This window comes from Panthera leo, chromosome C1 (genome assembly GCF_018350215.1).
Source record: "Panthera leo isolate Ple1 chromosome C1, P.leo_Ple1_pat1.1, whole genome shotgun sequence".
Lineage (NCBI taxonomy): Eukaryota > Metazoa > Chordata > Mammalia > Carnivora > Felidae > Panthera > Panthera leo.
In genome coordinates, this window is record NC_056686.1 from 75,007,205 (window position 1) to 75,032,036 (window position 24,832).

Consider the following 24,832-nt stretch of genomic DNA (forward strand, 5'->3'; position numbering starts at 1 on the left):
CAGTGGATAGAAAATTACTAAGAGGACTAAGGGAGAATTTTGTTTAAACTGACACTACAGGGTTCTTGGTAAAGGCAGGTCAACGTGATCAAACATCACCTGGGGGATAAAGAACCCAATCAGATATTGAGGGTAATCAGATATCAGGAGTGGGCAATTCTGGCTAACCTGACTTAGCAGGATTCTTGCTAAAATTGGACAATGCAGAGACAAACATGAAGCCCCAAAGTCAAGGCCTACTTGAGAAGAGAATTCAGAGGAGTCTGTCTAAAGTTTGGTCAAAGAGAGAATCTTTGTCACTGGACAGTTTTACGCTTGATCCAGAACTCAGGTTCTTACCCAAACCACCAGCAATATAAGCTTAGAACCTAAAATGACCACTGTATCAGTAGAATTGGGGCTATGTTCAACTCTAGTCTGGGAAAAATAGGGCAAGGGCTCATTGATTGGGCTTGTCTCTCCTGTTGCCTCTCCTATCTTTCTCAGTTTGTGATTAACGAATTGTAATGACTAAGTCTATAGTTTATCTCCATCTTTTTTAAGTTCTGGTGTCCATTTTAGGACAAAATTTGAAACTTTGTTTCTCTTTATAAGTGAGTTTGAAAAGGAAAATAAGGGCAGGGCTACTTGGAAATAGGACTAATGCTAAGAAATCACTTGCTTTTTCTTCTGATAAATGAAGTCTATTTTTTTTTTTAATGTTTAGTTATTTATGAGGGGGAGGGGCTTGGGCAGAGAGAGAGAGGGAGACAGAGGATCTGAAGCAAGCTCTGCTTATACAGCAGAGAGCCCGGCGTGGGACTCCAACTCACGAACCATGAGATCATGACCTGAGGTGCAACCAAGAGTCAGACACTTAACCAACTGAGCCACCCAGGTGCCCAAGTCTATTGTTTATAAGGAGCAATCAAACACAGTTATAGGAACAGTTGAATCTTCCTGTGAATTTTGCTTATAAAGGGACTGAATTTCCTGCCTACCCTCCCAAGCCCTTTCTGGGAAAAGGAAATTACTTTCTGTGGAAAATTTTCGAAATATTGGCTGAGTAATTTAATTCCTGGCACATATAGTATATAGTGTGATTCTATTTGGAAAAACACTTATAAATCAATGATGCATAGAAAAAACTCTAAAAGCATATATATTCTGAAATTTAGTAGCTCATCGAAGGAATTAGCTTTTTTAAGAGTTTTCTACGTATTATGAATTTCTTTTCAATGAATGTGATGTATTTTTATAATATACATACACACATAATTACAAGGTGTTTTCTATTTTCAAAAGAATGCCAATTTTTTTCAAGAAACATTTTCTGAGTACCTTCCATGTACTGGTTTAGTGCCTTTAGACATTTATTTGTTAGACAATTATTTAATAAGCAATGACTATACATAAAACTTTGTCATATATTAGGGTTCAACTGGACACATTTGAGCTACTTATAGTACGATAGTTCTGATCGCAAAGGTTGCTAGGGATGAAGGGTTGTACCAGTCTCTGGTTTAAACAGATACCAGCAGCTTTTGATATAGTTGCTGGGTAAAAAGGATGCTTTTTCCTGGTGAACAAATAGAGGAGACAAACTATGAGAGCAGTAGATTGGAACTGGGGTAAATTACCTTATTAATGTGATAACTTACTTTTAAATACTCCAGAATAAGCAGTGTGATGTATGTGTTTATACGCTAACTCCAATTTCTGCCCTTGGAGTGATTAGTGAGCATGTGAATTGCCCTGGTCTGTAATGATCATCTTAACAGCTGGTGATTTAACACAGGAAGCACTCTTTTCTGTGGCATAACGTTTGGCTAAATAATGAAGTCTGTAGAGTTTAAACTATGCGATGGATTAGGAGAAGGGAAAGGATCTGATACCCTTGTATGAATACGACATATCACATGGCAGGGCCAGTAGCTCATGTCAGCTGTGCCTTGAAACTGCTACATCTTTTATGTTTAGACCCCAGAGATCAGATAATGTAGTTAGAACACGGTAAATTGGAGTCCTTTTGGATGGCAGCTCATGTAGTTATTCAATCAACATTTTTTGAACGCTGGGTGATTATATGGTGGGCCTGTTGGGAACTAAAGATAAGATGATGAAGAAGAGTGAGTACCTGAGATCAAGAGACAGTAGGAGAGACAGCGGTAAATAGGTCAGTTTCATTTTACAATTATATAAAAAGTGCTATGGTAGGAGTGACAAGGCACAATGGCAGCATAGAGAAGGGTCACCTCATCTAGTCTCAGGAAGTCAGGAAATAGGAGACCAGAAGGAGGAACAGAGGCTAACATATAAAGAATATCAAGCAGGGTTATTTAAATAAGTATATGTATTGTGCAAAAGCCCAGAGTCCAGATAAAACACATGAAGCTTGGAGAATCAGAAGGAATTCATTCTAGCCAGAGCAGAATTTACAGAATCTACAGAGACATGGAAAGGAATTCCATAAAAGTTGTATTGACCTCAAAGAAAAATTTCCTTTTCTTTTACCCATGTTATCAATTTGAATTGGAATTCAGAGGCTACTCCAGAAGACTTCCTAAGTGAATTTTTATCTAAAAAGAAACGAGGGGCTGGATTTTTCAGGCTTTATTGAAAAGTCCTAATGAAAACAAGATTTGGGAGCATCTCTGTGTCTTTCTAGTTCCTTGCTCTACTGAGCAGACTCTTCCTGCTTCTCCATATTTTTACAACCTAGTCTTCTGTCAAATGTGTTCTTCCCTGCAAATCATAGAGGTGAAACGGGTAGCTGACAGTTTTACTTTACATAGCTCTTATTATCAGCAGAATTGACCAACTATATTTTCTACTTACCGTTCTGCACATTTTTAATGGGGTTGTTTATCTTTTCTCACTGATTTATAAGGGCTCCTATAGCTTCATGAAATATACTCGTTGTGATAGAAGTTGTTAATTTATATTCATATTGGTATTTGTCTTCTTGCCTTGCTTTTTCTTTTCTATGAATAATTTCATTATTTTTATGTAGTTGAATATATTAATCTTTTCTTTTTAATCATCATATTCACACTGAAAAAGGACTTTTCTACCACAAAACTACTTTTTAATCTTTTACAATTTAATTTTCATTTAAAAATCTTTGATACATCTGAAATTTGCTTTGGTATGAAGTGAAAGGAAGACTTGAAATTTTTTTTCCAGATGGGTATGTAGAGTCCAAATTACACTTACAGAATATTCCTTATCCCTTCACCAATGTGAAGTGCCAAACTTATTGTATAATAAATTTCTATCTGAATTTTTACTGATGTCCAAACTTTCAACACTATTTTACTGATGTTTAAATATTCAGGTGCCAGCACCATTGTGCCATTCATTCAATATTCATTGTGCTACTTGTTGGGATGTTTTAACACACAGTTAGAGATAACTGCCTCTCATTATTTTTCTCTTTATGGAATTGCATTGGATATTTTTGCTTACAGTTTTTCAATGTATACTGTAAAACAAATTTGTCTACTTTCAAAACATTTCTGACATATTTGTTGGAATCATGTACATATATGTGTACATGTACATACATACATATACACATACGTATACATATATGTATATATGTACAGACACACACATACACCATATACGTCTTATTTACTTTGGTTCATTTTATAAATTTTTGTGTTCTTCAGTAACACTTAAAATATATCTCTATGTAAATTTTACAAATGTCTTTATAATCTTATTCAGAATTATTTTGTTACAATGGCATTGAAAATTTAGCCTTTTCTTCCATTGTATTTTTCAACTTGGTTCCCATTTCACTAAATTATTTCATTCAGTCAAAATTAAGTTTATCTTGTATATGCCATGAGCTGATGTTTTTTGCAATCGCTTTTTATTTTTAAACTTTTGTTGTATGAAAGTGGCATGACACATGTATTTCAAAAATAAACACAGTATTACACTACTAAAACAAAAGAAGCCTCATTTTATAGTATCCTTAACAAGACATCTAAGCTTATTTAATTGTTTTCATTGAGAATTTTCCTCCCTTGACGGACTAGCCTAAAAATTTCAGGTAGTGCCACAATTAATACATTCCCAGCCACATCAATCGCCTTTGAAATCAATAACGGATCAGTTTTTTTGTTTCTTTCAATCTCTTTTTGTAGTCGATTTATCTCCTTATTCAACTCCTCGGATTTCTTTCCAAATCTTTCATTAAGCAATTCTTCTTGGACCTATAAAATGAAAAGAGTCCACTTGTGAAAATCACCATTATCAGGATTCAGCCAGCAGCAAACGTAGGTGTCTATTTTTCTGCCACTTTAGACTGCTGTTTGGAGGATATCCAATGTGTCCATACATTTTGACCTGGATAATGAGAGTATCCATGGTTTATAACATCCTAAGATGTCCTCAGCATCATCTCTCTGGGGGTGGGTAGGTGTTGGGCCTAGATCAGACATGAGAACTTTCCCCATAACGCATTCTAGCCCAAACAATGCTCTTTGGGTAGGAATACAGTTTTAATTCTAATTAATTCTCAGTTCTATTTGAGGTTGCATGGCCACAATCATCTAATAAAACATGGTAACTACTGACTCTGTACAGAATATTGCTTATCAAGCTGCAGGTTGGACCAAGGAAAGATTTTCCTCTATGTTTTATAATAATCCCAGGATATTCAGACAGATCTGGAAAAAAATGCAGCAAGTTTTGGAGCCTTTTCATTTCATATCAGACCTAATTGGATACTTTCAAGACAAAAAAAAAAAATCTATTTCTGATCTCTCTGATGGTTGTATCAAGAATCCTAAGGACTATAGGACTAGAAGGCAAAGACCCTACTCAATTGGGGTTCACAAGACCATTCCATAACCACTCCAAATAGCAAACCATTCCTCAAGGGGTGTTATTTGTATACTCGAAAGTCTAGCACTATGGAAGGGGCAGATGTATTATGGCTTTAAGGGTTACAGCAGGATCCACATGGACTGAGGCAGTTAGTAAATCACATGCCATTTGTGTTTTACTCTTGGATCATGACTTTGCTTAAAATTTTGTCCTTCTCTTCCTGAGGAGTGAGGATCTGCCCAAATCCAGGCCAGACTTACCTTCAGATAATGTTTCAACATCCTTTCCAGCATTTCCTGAACGTTTTCTTTTTCCTTCTTTATCTTCTCTTCCAGCTGGCTTAGGTTTTCCTTGAGGCTCCTCTCTTGAGCCTCCATTTTTTGCTGTTGTTCATTTTCTTTCTGTTTTAGCTGCTCCTGTTCCTTCTCAGAGGCCTCCCTTTTGGCCTGCTCCACTGCCCCATGAAAGTTTTTAAAGGGAATAAAATAACAGGTCAGGTCTGACCCTCCTGAGCTTAGAGACTAAACTGACTTTGCAAAGGTGACTGGGAAATGTGTAATTTCACCAGATGGCCACACCATTGACAGGTTTCTCACTTTGAAGTTAGAGACTCTGCCTGGCTGGCTGATGTACAACTACCACTTGTCTTGTTATTTTCAGAATTGATTGAACAGAGCATGTTTTCTGTGGTAGAAGAGGAAATTGAACAGAGCATGTTTTCTGTGGTAGAAGAGGAAACTCCTTGTTGCAAGAAGGTCTTTGGTCAGATCTGTCAGTGGGCACTGCAGGAATCTACCCATCCCGCTGTGAGTTGAGCCCTCCCCTGTACCTGCTTTGGCCTTGTCCCCAGCAGTGAGGGCTTTGTCTAAATGCATGATGGATTCCTCTACTGCTGCCTGTGACTGTAGGAAGTTCTGGAGGATCTCATTTGCCTGAGGAACCAACCAACAAGGAGCAAATACATGTCAGGCAACAAAGATCTTGTCTCTGGTTGCAGAAATAATTGTTCAACAAAACCTCAAATGTGGCCCAGTAAATTGTGTATCCCTGAGTGATTCCCTTCCTTCTATGTCCACAGCATAAATTCTAATCTATTTATGAGAATGAAAAAACTCCATCATAGTCTTCTTAGTTCTTGAGACCCTTTTTTAACTGATGCCCACCCCCAAGCCCCACCATGGGTTACAGCCAACCAGACTCCTGATTCTACAAACATATTAAAACTTTGTTCATATGTATTTGGACATTCTTTTCTTCTTCCTGGAAGCTCTTCTAGCTTTTCTTAATAAAGCTAACATCTATGAATACTTCATCTTAAACTTCTAGGAGCAACCTTCTGTAATGTTTCCTAAGCTGCCATCTGAGCTTTGAATGGCCACCAAGATACTGATTTGCCCTACCAGCTCTACCACTTACTGTGGCATGGGCTTAGGCAATTTATTAACTTCTCTGTGCATCACATTTCTCAAGTGTATAATGTAGATGGTAGTATACCTAATTCACAATATTACTCTGATGATTAAATTAATAACCCAACAAAAGCACCTAAAGACCATGTGTGGTAGAGAGAGTCAGTGTTCAATGTGTTAACCATTATTATCATCATTACCATTATCATTAGTCTATTAGCATACCAGTATAACCTTTATCATACCCTATCCTGTTCACTATTTGTATCTCTGGTAAAATCAGCATCTTGGGAGCAAAGTTGTGTCTCTAATATTTGTATTCCCCAGGGACTTAGCACAAATATTATCATATGCTCCATAGGGAATTATTGCCTTGCTCTTGTTTTTCCCCATAATTGGTACTAGGGTCTTAGATATTCAGAAGGTGCAACAAAAGCCACCTGACTCCACTCTACTGTTCAACCTCTTTCCCTTTATTCCTTACCTTAACTCCTTTCCTGTGTACCTCTTTATAACCAAGTTCAACATTTCTCTTTGCTTTTAAGTACAGATCATATCCTCCAGAAACACAGAAAGTTCCTTTTGAAATGCTTTCCTTCAGAGGCTCTGAAAGCTGCTCCATTGCAGCCTGACAATATTTGAAAGATACATCTTCATTTTGCATCAAGAAACCATCCTTCTTTTTCTCTATGGTGTCCTGCCAGGGAAATGTAGAGAAATCCAATGGGAAGAAGCTGTTAGGAGGGAAAGTTCAACTGTCATCCTTTTAGAAAAAGCATCCTGATTACCTAAGAGTACAATGAAACATGGGACAGACCAGGAGTCAAGAGACTTTTAGCCCTAGTTCTGACCAGTTCTCTGTGTGACCTGTGGAAAGTCCCTTTACTTCCCTGGGGTTGGAAGACATGAACTCCATGGTTCCTTCTGCTGTAGTATGATTAACAGTGACCCAATCATCAACAATGAGCAATAGGAAGTTGAATTGTGGCTAGAAGTAGAGTTTCCTCAGAGAGTTTGGGTTGTTATGGATGAAAATGTACATCCCCCTGCCCCCCAAACAATCATCTGGTAATGACTAAAGTGTATTCTGAGCAGACTTTGGAACTCTCCATGAATTCTTTTAACAAGAATTTGAGTGTGTAAAGAGGAAAAAATAAACATTTCCCCTGCTCTTGAAAATTACAATACAGCTGACTTTCTGGCATTTTCTCAATATGAACAAAGAGATTTTTTTCACTGTAGGGTGGTCATAGACTGAAAGACAAACTTCCAGAAAGATGCCAATGGTAATTAATTGTCCCCAGGAATTAAACTCTCCTCCAAGATTTCCTTCTTCTGATGTATACCCCTTGCATGGTCCTGGAGCCTATGAATTTGCTGAATTTTATTCCAGTGGTTAGATATTACATGGTACAAGTTAACTTTAAGAAATGGAGATTACTAGAGGGTAGGATTGGAGAAAGCTTAGATAAGACCATATATTCTTTTAAAGCAGAGAGTTCTCCCAAGCTCTTGGTAGAAGAGGAAGTAAAAAAAAACTAAAATATGAAAAGAATTTTATGTGTCATTGTTGTCCTGAAGATGAAAGGAGAACATGGAGATGTACAAAAAATGCTTCTAGGAGCTGGAGGCACCGCCTGTCTGAAAGCCAACAAAAAAGGGAACATGAATCCTACAACCAAAAGGAAGGGGATTCAGTCAGCAGCCTGAAGGAACTTGGAGCCACTCCAGAGCCTGCAGCTGAGAACTCATTTTGGCCAACATCTTGTTTTTAGTCTGTGACACTCTGAGCAGAGGATGGCGCCATCCTATGCCTATGTTCTGACCTACAGAATGGTAAGCTTATGCATGTATATTATATATGTATTATATATATTATATATGAATAATATATATATACAAATATATATTTATTATTACAGTGTGCTAAATTAATGGTAATTTTCAAATGTAGCAATAGAAAATTAATAGAATGCCCATCTTTTAGTAGAAAGGTGACTAGTAACCCTGTAGTGCCCTGTCACTCACAAGAACCCAGGTTCCATCCACCATGAGAGGTAGAAGAGCTGCGGAGTCAAAAAAATGTACTGTAAGCATTCATCCAGAAGGGTAGGAATTAGGAAGGATAAATGCTAAGACACACTACCACAAGCTTTTTCTGGAAAGACCGCTTGTCATCCTTAAAGGAATGCTCCATGAAGACTGCAATGGCTTCCCTCTCGCAGTCTGTATGCACATCCAGCAGCTCCTGGAGCGTGTCTGTGGGGAAGCTCACTCGTTGGGCCATCTGCTCGCTGTAGTGGTCGGCTGCCTTCTGCACAGCCACTGAGTTCTCACGCTGGGCAAGAGCTGTCACCACGTTCTCCAAGCAAGGAACTTCTCCCGTCTTGATGGCATCCACATAGGCTTTCAACAGAGTCCCCAGCCCTGAATAAGGCAGGAAATTTGAGGATAAATAGCGAGGTCTTAATCATTGGCTTCCAGTTTTTATGGAGCATCATCCTGAGATCACAAAAACCCCACCTTATTTAGAAACAAACTTTATTTTCTTCTTTGGGAATCTATTTCTTTCTAACAACATTGTTTTCCTATTCTTTCTTTTATTGTTCTCCATTTCTTCATATTATAATTTAAATGATCAATTACAGGAGCGCCTGTGTGGCTCAGTCATTTGAGCATCCAATTTTGGCTGAGGACATGATCTTGTAGCTCATGGGTTCAAGCTCTGGGCAGGGTTCTGTGCTGACAGCTTGGAGCCTGGAGCCTGCTTCGGATTCTGTATCTCCATCTCTCTCTGCCCCTTCCCCGCTCGCGCTCTGTCTCTCTCTCTCTCTCTCTCAAAAATAAACATTAAAACAATTTGTTTAATAATTGATTAATTGCAATTAATATGCTCATGGGTCACTGGAAAAATAGTTTCCCATTCAATGAGAATAAAAAGGAATAGATTATACAGGTGAAGTAGTATACACAAACAAGACCAGCTACATAATTTGTGTGGCCCAGGACAAAATGAAAATGTGGGCTCCTAGTTGAAAATGATCAAGAATTCAAAACACAGATAGATGGGTGCCTGGGTGGCTCAGCTGGTGAAGCAATCGACTCTTGATTTCCACTCAGATCATGATCTCATGGTTTGAGTTGAAGCCCCAGATCAAACTCTGCGCTGACAGCTTAGAATTCTCTCTCCCAAAATAAATAAGGAAACTTAAAACAAAACACACAGAGAGTATTGGCTCATCTCTGCACAAGGTATTACCGGACTGTATAAGTCACATGACCATGAAGCCGGCCCTGCATATAAGACTATACATAATTTTCTTTGTCAATGGGCTTGCCGGAACTTATAGCTTCCTATTCATGATCTGACTCATGTAAGTTTACAAAGTATCTACTATATCCTTAAAGACCAGAAGATATCCCATAGGATTTCTCAATCTGCAGACGTCCTCTCTTTAACTCTGTCTTGCCTTTTTATAATTAGTGAATTAGGGTTTTGAGATATATTAAGTCTCAGCAAACCCTCACATAGGGAGACTAATTAAGGAACATGTATGGATACCTTTTCATGGCATGAATATCTGCTTCCCCATCATTACACACAGATGTCAACAAAATTACTGCCAAAGTCAGAGTATACTCAAAGCTCCACCACGCACACTGATACAGAGACATGCTGTAGGACAAAGGTGACTCACGGTTCCCAGTGACAATGATTCCCTCTCGTAGGGTCTTGGTCTTTGTATGAGTGAAAATATAGGTGCAGAATTTGTTTGATTGCTCCCGGAAACTACTGTCCAGCTGGTCTTCTGGCACGTTCTCAATATGGGCTAAGAGATTTTTGTCATTTGTAGGCCGGTCAAAGATGAAGCACTTCCGTTTTGGAAAGAACTGTCTGATACACTCTCTGGGAATGTTGGAATTTTGGATTTTGGGATTTGTGCCTGCAAAGGTGGAAAAAAGGTGATCACTGAATGGCAGCCTTCAGGTAGAGGAGTGAGGACTTCATTTCCAGGAATTTTTCCATCATTGCAGCTCCTGTGTCTGTAAATCTCCTTTCATCCAATCATTTCTAACCAACCTGGGCCATCACCACAGGTATGGAAAATCCATTTCTGCATGGAGCAGAGTCAAGAAAATACTATGGGAGAAGAAAGAAAGGCATGAGGCTCAACTGAACAAACTTATAATTGGTTTCCTTAGCATTGGTATGGAGTTTAGTGGTTTAAGTATTTATAAAATGTTTATCAAATGACTGATGAATGAACAAAAGTAGTGAAAATTCCTAAAATAAAGTAATGCCAGAAAGAAGAGTAAGACATTGTTTGTGAAAATAACAGGAGATGGACAAATAATACCAAGGGAAGAAAAAAATTTCTAAAATTCAGAGTAAAAAAAAAATCACACTAAAAAAATATGTTTGGAGCTCTTTTAGTGGAAGTGTCCACGTGGTAAGGTTAACCTGCAGGTAATTTGGAGGTCTTAACACTATATCAGGCTAGATCTGACTTGGAAGTACTTCATAGAATGATTTTGGAGGATATATAAGATGTTCAATAAAATTTTTTTGGAAAAATGAATACATGAATGATTAAATAAAAACTTGTATTATTTCCAGGTGCCATCAATTATTCACTCTGCTAAAATAAAGTAAAAATAAAATGCAAGTAAAATTAACATGTAGTGAATTAATGATATTAAAATGGTAACATAATGTACAAGACCGTAAGAAAGAAGAAAGTGAAATCATGTGACAGATAGATGTGGATCTGAAAGTCTTACTAGAAGGACATCTTTTTTTTTTTTTTTTTCTGGACTCTTAATGTGTAAATATCCTTTCTCTGAAATTTGTAACTGTCCAGGCACTAGTAAAGTATTCATAGAATATTTCATAGAAACATGAAATATATTTTTAAAATACAGTCATTTAAATATGGTATATACATAGTAGAATACTATTTAGTCTCAGAGAGGAAGAAATTCTAACACCTGCTACAGCATGAATGAATCTTGAGGACATTATGGTAACTGAAATAAGCCAGTCACAAAAAGATAAGTAGTGTATGATTCCATTTCTATGAGGTACCTAGATGGAGACAGAGAGTAGAATGGTGGTTGCCAAGGGCTGTGGGTAAGGGGTATCAGGGAGTTAGTGTTTAGCAGGTACACAACTTTGGATGGGGAATATAAAAAGTTTGCGGAGTTGGTGGGTGGTGATGCTTGTACAACAATGTGAATGCATTTATTGCCACAGAAGTATAAGCTCAAAAATGGTTAAGATGGTAAATTTTATGTTTTGTATATTTTTCCATAACAAACAATTTATGTCCGTTTATTTCTTGTGATTCAATGTTCACCAACTTCTAATCTGATGAGCTATTTTTGTCAGTATGAAACAAGAGGAGCACATAAAAGGAACACGAGTATGTGGGCCTTAGGAAGCTGCAGCACTGTAACCTAGAAAAATGTCTCACAACACCCATTTGGTCTAAAATCATTTGGTTCCACAGTGGTCCTTAAATTTCCTCAGCGAGCTTACTCCAGCAGCTGGAGTTTTGCAGCTAATAACCTATGAAAAACAATCACCACACATCATTCACCAATCACCCCTCACTAATAGACTATATCTCGAACCAAGGGCAAACAAAATTTGATTTCAAGTCCTGAAGGACAGGGCTTAGTTGCTCCCACTCCCTCTGGAACCTCCGTCACCCATGCCATGCTCTGAGACCTGGAATTAGCTTCAAGGCATCCTCCAGGTACTCATCTTCAGTGATTGAGGATTCATCTATCTTCAACTCCAGAGTGAAATCCCGGACAGTCCAAACAAAGTCTGGAAAGAAACTCACAAACTCGGTGGAGTCCTCTACTTCATCAGGTGTTGAGGATTTTGCCCTGATGAGCTGCGTTAGTTCAGCCACGTAGCTGAGAATTCAGCTAAGGAAGGAGAAATGATTTATACCACAATTTCCAGGTCTTATAAAAACAAATTTTATAAACATTAACTTATTTCCCATGTCCCTTCTCCTCAACCAGACAATTAAGATGACAGTCTCAGTTGCCATTCCTGTAAACTCAATAAAACGTGGTGGTTTGGTCCCTGGAAGGATACTGCAGCTGCTCCAGGGCCTGGTGGTTGATGGTGCCTTTGCTGTTATAGATCAAGGTGCTGCTCAGAAGCACAGTCAGGGCAAAGATCCATGAGTCATTCTTAGGGTTGACCTGGAAAGCACATTAGAGCAAAAGACTAAAGAGTCTCCCCTTCATTTACTTGTTAACATTTCCATTCATTAACACAGTGACTAGAACACAGTAGATATATGCCAATAAGCAGGAAATTATTCCTACAGCAAACTTTATGCGTCATGGACAACATTAAAAACACAATGTCATTCAGTTAAATTCAACAACTATTCATCGGTTGTCTTCTAAATGTCAGGCAATACATTTGGTTGGGTGGACACAACCACCCATATGATAGTCGTTGCCCTCAAGAAGTTGACTTTCTGGGTTGGTCAACCAATGAGTAAACATACAACCAAGAAACATTAAACAAGTTAATGATCTCTGCCAGGAGTAGAACCAGAAGCCTAAAATGTAAAAGGAAAAGGGGTAGAAACCAAAAACGTAAAAAAGAAAAGTGCCCTGCGAATTCTGAGCAAGAGATTACATCTGACTGCGAAATGATGGCAGTAGGTAAAAAAAAATAGGTGGGTTTTAAAGAAATGACGCAGTGTGGATTTGTGGAAATGAAAAGATCATGGGAGGACCAACACAAGCCAAGACGGAATTAAAAAGCACAATCATATAAATGTATTATAGAATTACTCCATTTGGCTGAAGCAATGTATAAATGTGTGAGAGTAGATGACAAGACTGGGAAGGAGATTCAAGACAAGATGGGAGGGGCATTGAAGGCCAGGAAAACAGAATTAGACACTACCTAAATCTAAATTTAGTGAGTTGTTCTCTATTGCCACCAGTTATTAATAATATGGTATGTTTGGGTCCCTTAAACAAGTGTAATTAGATAAAAAGAAACAAGTTTTGGCCAAAATATAATATATTTCACCATCAAGAGTCCCTCTTCATTTTTTGGGTGGGGGGTGGTAATTAGAGTAGATCTAACTCACTAGGAATTAAGTTGCAGGGCCCTTGAATGATAAGTAACAAGTTGGTACTTTTGTTCTTTTTTCTTAGTTTGAGAAGTTGCTGGTACATTCAAAGAAGGGATAAACTTGTTAAAATCCAAACATATGGTGAGATGAATTCATGAGGCCTGATAGGTTTTGTTTTAGTTTCTCTTCTGTTTTATTTTACACTTTATTTTATACTGAGGACTTTAAAACTTAAAGTTTTAAAACATTAAAAAATTTTAATTCAGAATTTCTAAGTCTCTCCTTTATTTTTTGAGGGGCAGTATCAGAATCAACCCATCTTCTGCTGCTACAATGTAGACTCAGACTTATATGAAGTAAGGAGAAACTACTGATTGTGCCTAATACTGGGAAGACAACACGCCTACAAGTATCCTGTTTACAATATTTTCTATTGGTCAAGATCATGCTTTTTAGAAGTCAGTGAAGAAACTTAGACTAAAATCATTATGGATGTTCTTGGAACAGCCAAAGCTTTTATGGAGTTTATTTAAATATATTACTTTGTTCAAACCTATTTTTGAGGCTACTATATTCAAACTCACCAATCCATACAATTTAACTGGTAGTCCCATTGACCTGATGGGTTACACTTCAGTCAGTTTTCGTGTTATTTCACCAGGAAAGTTGAAATCTAATCCCTACCCACTACGAGGTTGCATCCATGGCACCTTGTACTGATTGTACTAAGTACTTGAGGTCTCCCCGCTAACCTCTGGGTCTTTACTTTCTTCCCTGCTGTGTCTGTAGTACTTAGCAGAGAGGCCTGGATGTAGCTACTCAAAAGTGTTTATTAAATTGTGTCATTAACCCTGGTGTTAAAAGTAAGATGAATATCTTAACTCAAAATATCAAAATATTTGTGCTCTCAAGGAAAAAAGTTCAAGATAAGAGAATTTAACCTCATTATCTATAATTTGCACTTGCTATTTGTAGGAATAGGTCACAGAAGTGGAATTGAGGTAGTGAATTAATAGGCAAGAGCAAGGAAGTTTACTCAACTTTCTTCCTTACCTTTTTCACATCCCCCAGGCCCTCAGTGTCTAGAAGGACAAGGATGTGGTTCTTCTTGGAGAAGTGGGGCACACACCACATCCAGATGCCCTTGGTTTCAGATCTCACTGTGGCGTTCATGCGGAAACCTGTGAGGGAGGAGTTAACAACATACAGGGACAGTAGATAGTTCAGGTTCCCCAGGAGCTACAGTGGTGAAACTTATAAATGTCTTCCATTTCAGGGTCCAGCAGGGAAAGGAGTTTCTTCCATTTCAGTGACAATCTACTGTTTACAGACATTAAGGATTTTCTGAGGAAACACTTTGGGCCCCCTATTCATCTTGTACCTGTATAGGCTCAAATAGGTCATAGGACAGATTAATGTAAACTCTACTAACCTGTGTAGTTTTAGCTGACCCTTAAAAGGAAAAAAAACTTTATTGCACTGAAAAAAATAAGAAATACAAGCAGCAAATAAATATATGAAAAGGTTCTCAAACTGATTCATAGTGAGACATAGACTATGTGACTATATAGTCACGAGGTTAGCAAAAGCCAAAATGTCTAACATTACGAAATGGTGATAAGGATGTGGGAAAATCTCAGTGACTGCTAACAGTCATGTAAATTGTACATAAAAGTTAAAAAGCTGTTTGATACTGTCCAGAATGGCTGAAAACACAGATAGCCTGTCACCCTGTGAGTCCAATTCTGGGTATAATCAACGGGGGAAGTTTGAGTAAGTGTGTACTGGAATTTAAGTACAAAACCATTTATGATAGTTGAATTCATAAACAAGAAAATCTGGGACCAATCTCAACATTCATTAATAATAAATGGAGAAACAAATTCTGATATCTTCATATGATTGTACACTATGCAGCAGTTAGAAATAAATTACAAATACATACAAGAAAAACACAAAAGAATACACATGGTACAATTTCATTTATATAAACTTTAAAAGCAGACCAAATTAAACTTTTTTGAAATGCATAGACTATAAAACCATTTCTTTCTTTCTTTCTTTCTTTCTTTCTTTCTTTCTTTCTTTCTTTTTTTTTTTTTTTTAGAGAGAGAGCGCGCGCACACACAAACAGGATAGAGGGGCAGAGAGAGAGAGAGAGAGAGAGAGAGAGAGGGTTCAGCACACAGCCTGACGCAGTGCTCTATTTCATGACCTTGGTATCACGACCTGAGCCAAAATCAGTAGTTGGACAGTCAACTGACCAAGCCACCCAGGTGCCCCTGAAACCATCTTTAAAAAGCAAAGAAGTGCCATCAAAATTAAAAATACTGGTGAGCACAGATAAGAGTGTGAGAGGGTGTGATTTGGGCTTTGAGTGTTGGTAATATTAAATTTCTTTACCTGATCAGGTGACCATCTTACATTTAATAACTTTATAGTACATGTATGTTTTACAAACTTTTCTGGGCATATTACAGTTTTCACATTAGAAAACACTGAATACAGAAAGAGAGGGAGCACAATTTATCAAACTTTTGTTATGAAATGGAAGAAAAAATTTAATCTTAGCTCCCTTGAGATTTGGGAATAACAGGTTCTTCCTTCCTCCCTCCCTCCTTCATTCCTTCCTTCCTCTTTTTTTCTATCTCTTTTATTTTTAAAAAAAATTTTTTTAAAACAATTTAATGTTTTTTTATTTTTATTTTTGAGACAGGGAGAGACAGAGCATGAACAGGGGAGGGTCAGAGAGAGGGAGACACAGAATCTGAAACAGTCTCCAGGCTGTCAGCACAGAGCCTGATGCGGGGCTTGAACTCACGGACCGTGAGATCATGACCTGAGCCGAAGTCGGCCGCTCAACCGACTGAGCCACCCAGGCGCCCCTTTTTCTATCTCTTTTAAAAAGAAGACACAATAAACTAAAATTTTATGCTGCTGGGAATGGCCCTGTAATTTGGGCAAAAGTGACACAAAAGAAAGAAAGGGAATCACGACAGGAGCTGAGCTGATGAGAGTGGATGGGTTCCAGAGAACAAGCAGGGTTGGAGACTCTTCTTTTTTACTAGATACAAGAGTAAGATTTTGTGGATAGATAGGGTTAGGTTGTAAATTTGATGGTGAGAATTAGAATTTTTCTTCAGTGGGAAGGGTTAGGCTCTTCCTTGAGACGACACTAGAGGAGGCCTGAACAGCCTGTTATATTGATGGTTCCAAGCAAATGGCCCTGGTCCCAGGACAACACTCACCATGGTTCTGTCCTGCCAGGCGGTTCATCAGGTAGGATTTTCCTGTCCGAGACAGCCCTGCAATGCCCACCACCACCACAGGCTGAGATATCTTGTCAAGAATCTCTAGTGCTTCTGGATTCACCACCAGCTCCTCTTCCTTGTTTTTTATCAGGCAAATGGGGGCTTCCATGGTGAGTTCAGATGCCATGGTAACCTGTAATCCAGAAGAACTGTTCAATATAACACAAGATCCTGAAGATCACCTCTAAATCACCTCTATTCAGAGGTGATCTAGATCACCTCTAAAAACACAAGATCACCTCTAAAAATTTTTTTTTGTTTAACGTTTATTTATTTTTGAGACAGAGAGAGACAGAACATGAACGAGGGAGGGTCAGAGAGACAGAGACACACAGATTCTGAAACAGGCTCCAAGCTGTCAGCACAGCGCCCACCATGGGGCTTGAACTCACGGACCACGAGATCATGACCTGAGCCGAAGTGGGATGCTAAACCGACTGAGCCACCCAGGCGCCCCGTGAAGTCACCTCTAATGGTTGTACAAATTACACACATATCAACTTTCTGCTTATGGAATATAGACATCATTCCTAAGGGAAAAGTGTGTACCCTAGTTAGTGCCTTAAGGCTTGGTACAGAAAACCTGTATCTATTATCTTAATTGTTCTTAAAGTGAATCCTAAAATAATCATATCCAAGAGATGCATAAAATGAACAGAATGAAGAAAGCAAAGGACTGATGATAGAGTCCTGAGAAAACCAACATTTTGGGGGTAAGGCAGAATGAGACACGAAGGAAATGAGAAGAGTGGTCATAGAGTTTCTAAGAATTCCAGGACAATACAGTGGCTCATCAATTCTGCAAATATTTATTGAGTATCTACTGTATGCTGCACTGTTCTAGGTGCTCAGTATCCAGAAATGAACAAAATGGATAAGATTCTTGCCTCGTGGAGCTCCAGTCTAGTAGGGGCAGTCAGGTAATTAACAAAACAAATGAGAAAAGATCTACATGTGTTAGATGATGGTAAGTGGTCTGGAGAAGAGTAAGCAGGAGATGAAATACACGGCAATAGATAGGGTTATTGGGGGTTGAATTATACACAAAATATTCTGAGAAAGAGAAAATGAAGGTGAACAGTGCCCATGATAAGGATAGATTTAGTGAAAGGAAGAGGACAGGAGGTAGATTGGTTGGGGGAGTGAGCGTAGAAGAAGGGAAAAGAAATAATGCAGCTTGTCTCAATATCCAAAACCTTTATACACAGTGCTTAAAGAAATATATGGGTCCAGGGGTTCCTGGGTGGCTCTGTTGGTGATAAGCGTCAGACGCTTAGGACTTATGAGAACGAGCCCTATGTTGGGCTCTGAGCTGACAGTGAGAAGCCTGCTTGGGATTCTCAATCTCTCTCTCTGTCCCTCTCCTGCTCATTCTCGAAAGAAAGAAAAAGAAAGAAAGAAAGAAAGAAAGAAAGAAAGAAAGAAAGGAAGAAAGGAAGAAAGAAAGAAAGAAACATTAAAAAAAGAAATATATGGGGCCAGGATTCATTCATGTACTGAAAAACACTTCTCGTTTATAAGTTTACAGCAAAGAGAGCCAGTTGTGAGGATGTTTGAGGATCTTCCCGGATCTGACAGAGCTCCACATCTGAGCTAGACTCTGCTTTGATTGTTGTCATCTAAATGAATGGAACATTTCATCATACCAAAAGATAGAGACCATCCAAAGAACATTTACTGTGCCTTTATTCTAAGATAACGCTAAGCAACATTCACATGTCTCCACACTGGTTCCAGTCCTCTGCCTAAGGTGGGGTTACTTGAATAGTCATTTAGGCAGTACGGGACCCAAAGTGGTAGGAGGTCTCATGCAAAAAGGTGCCCCTACAAGGGCATGCCCTCAAGTAAAGTAAATGCTCATTGGGCACAATTGGACACCTCCTTCAGGAGACAGAAGTGAGCTCACCACTCCTGTATCATTATAGGTGAGTCTGGATAATATGATCCAGTATAGTTTGGGACAGGTGGTAACACGCAATTACAACTTTCTTAGCTAATTCGAGATATTAATTGAAATAGCAGTCTGCAACTAAGGATAATTTCTGAATAAAGAATGCATCCTTACATAACTTTTCAATATTATATTTACTCTCCACATTTGGGGGGAATAGAAAATATTGTCCATTTGTTTCTTATGAGAAACAAAAATGATTAATTACATGGCAGATATCCATGAATTTTCGGGCCCATAAAAGGGATTTGTCAAAGGTGTTGATGACAGAGGGGGAGATGTAGAGTAGAAGTAAAATTAGACCAAGAGCAAGGAGATAAAGATTGAGACAGACAGACAGACAGACAGACAGAGAAAGAGAGATTGTTTGAAGATCCTGGAAAGAAATGGATGACTGATAAGTTAAAGAGAGACAGCATCATACTGTTTGTTTGGGGCTCAACTGCCTGGGCTCAAACACTGGATTCATACTTTCCAAGCTGAGTGATTACTGGAAAGATATCTCTCTGTCTCCTTTTTTTTCATCTGTGAAATGGGAATTCTTATAATAACTAAATTGTAGGGCCACTAGAATAAAAAGTATCCCAGATTGCATACATATGAACCACTTAAAATTATATTTGATACGTAATAATGCTATGTAAGTATTGCTTAAAAAATAAGTATTGAAGGAGGCAGGAAGGGTGAAATTCCAAAAGAAGGCAAAGAATTGGTTTGGGTAGAAATGGTGACAACTCCTTCCCACAAGTTAAAGCTGGTATGAAGGAAGGAAGGATTATCACAAACAAACTATCCCATGAGAAGTATGAGCTGGCAGAATCAGACCCCACAGGAACCACAGCCAAGGAGGGCACTGTGGAGAGTGTTAGGCAGGGGCAACCCAGAGACACCTGGGATGTCACAGTACAGATTCTGGAGGGAGACTGCTATGAATTAACACCTAGAGCTCTAGTCATCTATTGCCTGGACACCTTGAAAAAGGAACTCGCCTCGGTAAATTACAACTTTCTTATCAGTGTTATGGGTAAAACGGTAATTCCTGGTTAATTCATTACTGTCTGGACCAATGACAAAACCTCTCAATACATTAAATTTTCCACAATTAATGTACTGTTTCAATAATGAGCCTGTGAAGCCACAGAATAGTGAGACAAGTTCTGTGTCAATAGGATTCTGTAAACTGGAAATTACCAAGGAGTAAGAGGGTAACTATAATATTTTTTGGTAAAAAATTCACCCTGATTCTCATGAGACTTCTATGGTTGTTCAAGGAGAAATTAGAAGTAAAACATGAGCCTTTGTAATGCCGTGTTAGGAGGAAATGTGGAGTTCTCATGGTTAATGTTATGAAAAGCTTTGGGAAAGAGATGATCTTACAAAGTGATTTTCTTTTAAAAAATGTTTAATGCAAAGCAGGACTGTGGAAGCAAGGCAAGAAGCTTTTCTCTCCAAAATAAAAAGTAGAATGAGATAGCTGTATTATATACTGATAAATGATCATTATTTTCCAAAGTTACTGACTGTAAGAGTTATCTAGAGTGATGGTTAAAAATGCTTCAAACCTGTATTTTTAATAAATACTGCAGGTTATTATTTGTGTGGATGGTGCGTTTAGAAACAGTGCGTGATGAGCAAACCATATAGTTCGGTCATACGGTTATTTTTAACAGTTGATTAACAATCGATTAGGAAGAATGTTGAATTATTTCATGTAATATAGCTTTGTAGCAACTTCAGAATATTTAGTGTAATTAATGAAAGAACAACCAACAGTCCAAAATTTAGATTTACACGGTCCCTAAGGTATGGATCATCTTTTCTCTCTGTTTTCCCAATGCCCAGCAGGGGCGCAGGCAGGACCTGTCTGAAAAAGGGCGTTGGGAAGGGAGTGGGCGAGTCTACGCCGCACCTCTGTGACTGGGTCGGGGTTTGGTCCCTCAGTCTAAGAAAGGACTTCAATCCCCCTTTCTAAAGATGCAGTCGGATGCAGTCCTTCCATGCAGGGCTTTTGGTGCAAACCCGGGTGGGTGCCAGAAGAGGGGCAGCGCATCCCGGGGACACGGTGCAGGCGCTGTCGCTTTTCAGGCAGAGCAAACCATCCCAAGGGCCACACACCGCGGAGCACCCTCGCCGTTCTTATGCTGTCTTTGCCGCCTGCCCGCGTGGGGTCTCGCTTGGGAATTTGTTGTTGTTAGTTAATGGATTTGTGCATGGAAGACCAGGTTTAGGAGCGAACTTACCTAGGGCGGGCGCTGCGGTCAGGGACAAGTTCTCAGCTGCCCTCGCCTATCCTTTCGCGCTCCTGCAGCGTCTGCCTTCTACGGATCTGGACCGTTCTCTTTAGAAGTGAAAAGCAAACCGGATATTACAGCCATTCTTTGCAGGTTCGGGATGAAGGAGACCTGAAATCGAAACGACATGCTTAGTCGTGTTTCAACTGCGGTGGATTTTCACTTTTAGCTAAGTCAGGACTCTGGAGTGTGTGAATGAGGCGAAGCAGGAAATCCTAGAAGTAGAAGCTTCCACACCGGTCCCTCCTGTACAGTTGGCTTGGGCTTCCCTGGTCCCCCAGTAAATACAGAGCAGTAGGAGCGAATGTGAGCGAAGTAACAGTAGGTTGTGAATATTTCAACAGCCGGTTTTCGCAGCGGTACTTTGTCAGGGAACAAGTTTTTGTTTGTCTGTTTTAAGTTTTTACTTGGTTATTTCTTATCCCACTGCTTTAAAAAAAGTCTTTTTGGTATTAACGTAAGTACTTTAAAAATAATAATAAAATATGTATGTGTACGTATAAAATTGGGGGATATGTACATGTAGTTTAGAAATAATTATAGTTCAGAAATAATCACTATTATTTTAAGTCATGTTTTTCCAATTTTTTTTCCCTAGGTGGATGCAGATTTTGGGAAACTGGAGCTTATATATTTGGGAGGGGGGGGGGGTCACTCAAATATCAGGAAAATTTCAGAAGCAGGTATTTATTTAAAACGAACAAAGAAATAAGAACAAAAAAAAGTTAAATCTAACAAATGCTGCATTCCCCCCCCCCCCCCCCCCCCCATTTTCAGTGTTTCTTCTATTAGGGTACTCCCTGTCGTATTTGAACTTTAGTATGAGCAAGAATTCTGGAACATAACAAAATGTTCCAAATTCTGGAACATAACAAAATGTTATTAACATAACAAAATATGTTAATTTAAGGCATTCCATAGTATGGAGCTACAGAACTGGACTGTGTAACAGATTACTCTGTTTTTACAGTGTGTTGCCTTCTGGATGAATATAGACAGGAGCTGTGCCATGGAATCTGTGCGCTTTGGTTCATTGACGGCTTTCCTCTGCCTAAAACGTTCTGAGTGAATTGAAAAGATGTTAAGAGTATTAATTACGTTTTTGCTAATATGTTTGTGTGAAATTGGCTCTTTGAAAATAACATGGTAAAAACGAAGTACTAAGAGATGTTAGAGATTCATTGTTTATAACGCTATCAAAAATGGCTTCTTAAAATCACAGATTTGAATCAAGAAAGTACATGGAGTATCAGAAAACAAATTTTTAATTGTCAATTTTGAATAGATCCATTTCCTGTGATATTTGATGGAATGCAGCCAATCACATTTCTTTTTAATTGTGGTAAAAATATATATAACATAACTATCTTAACTATTTTTTAAGCGTCAAGTTCAATAGTGTTAAAGATCAGTTTCCAGAACTCTTTTCATCGCGCAAAACTATACCCATTAAACAGTAATTCCGAATTTCCCTCTCCCTCAGTCCCTGGCAACCACCATTCTACATTCTCTTTCTGTGAATTTGATTATTCTAGATACCCCATATAAACCTTGGGATTGGTTTATTTCCCTAGCATAATTTCCACATATTGTAGCATGTGAATTACCTTCCTTTTTTAGTCTGAATAATATTTTATTTCATGTATAATGCCACATTATGTTTGTCTTTTCATCCATTGATGGACATTTGGGTTGTTTACATCTCTTGGCTATTTTGAATAATATTGTGAACATGGGTGTGCAAGTCTCTTTAAAATCCTACTTTACAGAGCCTGCTTAGGATTCTCTCTCTCTCTCTCTCTCTCTCTCTCTCTGCCCCCTCCTTTCCCTAAATAAATAAATAAATAAATAAACAAACAAACAAACATTGAAAAAAAAGATCCTTCTTTCAAGACTTTTGTATGTATACCCAGAAATGGTATTGCTAGGTCATATAGTAATTCTTTTTTAAGGCAGTACCATACTGTTTCCCATAGTAGCTGCACCATTTTACATTCTCACCAACAGTGCACAAGGGTTCTAATTTTCCTAAATCCTTGCTAACACTTGTTATAGTCTTTTCCCCCCTGATACTAGACATCCTAACGGTGTGAGGTAAAATTGTGGTTTTGATTTGCATTTCTCTAATGATTAGGGATGTTGAGTATCCTTTCATATGCTTGTTGGCAATTTGTGTATCATCTATGGAAAAATGTGTACTCAAGTCCTTTCCCCATTTTAAAAATTGGGTTGTTTTTTGTTGTTGAGTTGTAGGAATTCTTTATATATTCTAAATGTTAACCCCTTATCAAAAATATGGTTTGCAAATATTTTCTCCCATTCTGAAAGTTGTGTTTCACTCTGTTGATTGTGTCCTTTGATGCACAGATGTTTGACTTTTTAATTTTCATATGCTATTTTTTGTCTTTGCTTTTTGTGCATTTTCAAGAAATCTTTGCCAAAGCCAATGTCATGAGGCATTTTGCTTATGTTTTCTTTTAAGAGTTACACTTTTAGGTTTTATGTTTATGTTTAGGTCTTTGATTCATTTTAAATTATTTTTTGTATATGGTAAGGGTCTAATTTCATTCTTTTACATGTGGAAATGCAGTTTTCACAACATCATTTATTGAAAAGACTGCTCTTTTCCCATTAAATGGTATTGGCACCATTGGTGAAAATCATTTGACCATATAAGCCGGGTTTCTCTCTAGGCTCCCTCTTCTTTTCCATTGGTCTATATGTCATTATGCCAGTATCACACTGTTTTGATTACTGTGGTTTTAAAATAAATTTTGAAATCAGGAACTGTGAGACCTCCAACTTCATTGTTTCTTTTCAAGATTGTTTTGGATATTCTGTGTTCCTTGAGATTCCATGCAAATTTTAGGATGTTTATTATGCTTTGTTGTTTGTGTTTCTAATTTTGCAAAAAGTGACATTGAGATTGTGATGGGAATTGCCCTGAATGTATACATCTCTTTGGATGGTCTTGACAGTTTAACAATCCTAACTCTTGCAATCAATCCATGTACACAAGATGTATTTCCATTTATTGTTGTCTTCTTTAATTTCTTTCAGCAATGTTTTGTAGTTTTTGAGTGTATACATCTTCAGTTTTCTTATTTAAGTTTATTCCTAAGAATTTATTGGTTTTGGGTGCTATTGTAAATGGAACTGTTTTCCTAACTCCCTTTACGATTTGTTCGTTATAAACTTATAAAAATGCCACTGGTTTTGAGTGTTAATTTTGTATCCCGAAACTTTGCTGAATGAATTAATTCCAACATCTTTTTTTGTGTGTGTGGAATATTTGGGGTTTTCTACATATAAGATTATATTGTCTTCAAACAGGGATAATTTTGTCTCCTCCTTTTCAATTTTAGCAGCTATTATTTGTTTTGTTTGCCTAATTGTTTGGCTAAGATTTCCAGTACTATGCTGAACAGAAGTGGCAAAAGTGAGGGTCCTTGTCTTTTTCCTGATCTTAGAGGAAAATCAGTTTTTCACCTTTGAGTATGATATTACCTGTGGGCTTTTCATATGTGGGCTTTAGTATGTCGAGGTAGTTTTCTTCTATTCCCAGTTTGTTGTGTGTTTTTATCATGAAAGGCTGTCAAATTTTGGCAAATACTTTTTGCATTAATTGATATTTTTAGGTGGTTTTCTTCCTCTTTTTGTTTATGTGGTATGTTACATTGCTTGATTTTCAAATGTGAACCATCTGTGCATTGCAGGAGTCAATCGCACTTGGCATATATTCCTCCTAATGTGCTTTTGAATTTTGTTTGATGGTATTTTGTTGAAGACCTTTGTATAAATATTCATCAGGGATATTGGTCTTTTTGAGAATAGTTGACACAAAATGTTATGTTACTTTCAGATGTATAACAGAGTGATTCAATTTCTCTGTATGTTTGATGTTTGGTTTTAATATCAGAATAATGTTAGA

General features: G+C 38.0%; 1 protein-coding gene across 1 annotated transcript; it reads right to left on the reverse strand.

The window, feature by feature from the left end:
• Positions 1 to 3,932: 3,932 nt before the first annotated feature.
• On the reverse strand, positions 3,933 to 21,020 carry LOC122227909 (guanylate-binding protein 4-like). The gene is made up of 11 exons (XM_042952683.1): positions 20,851 to 21,020; positions 16,597 to 16,792; positions 14,402 to 14,529; positions 12,343 to 12,452; positions 11,962 to 12,155; positions 9,929 to 10,174; positions 8,377 to 8,657; positions 6,715 to 6,927; positions 5,651 to 5,753; positions 5,082 to 5,275; positions 3,933 to 4,205 (listed from the first exon to the last, which is right to left on the reverse strand). Exons 2-11 carry the CDS (start codon positions 16,784 to 16,786, stop codon positions 3,987 to 3,989), a joined length of 1,878 nt encoding a protein of 625 aa, XP_042808617.1. The 5' UTR covers positions 16,787 to 16,792; positions 20,851 to 21,020; the 3' UTR covers positions 3,933 to 3,986.
• Between the last annotated feature and the right edge of the window lie 3,812 nt (positions 21,021 to 24,832).

Coding starts and splice junctions, on each gene's coding strand:
- LOC122227909 (XM_042952683.1), bottom strand. CDS start 16,786: ATGGCATCTGAACTCACCATGGAAGCCCCCATTTGCCTGATAAAAAAC. Junction 14,530..16,596: donor CCTGGCAGGACAGAACCATG/GTGAGTGTTGTC, acceptor CCTCCCTCACAG/GTTTCCGCATGAACGCCACA. Junction 10,175..11,961: donor TGCCTTGAAGCTAATTCCAG/GTCTCAGAGCAT, acceptor CCACCTTTGCAG/GCACAAATCCCAAAATCCAA.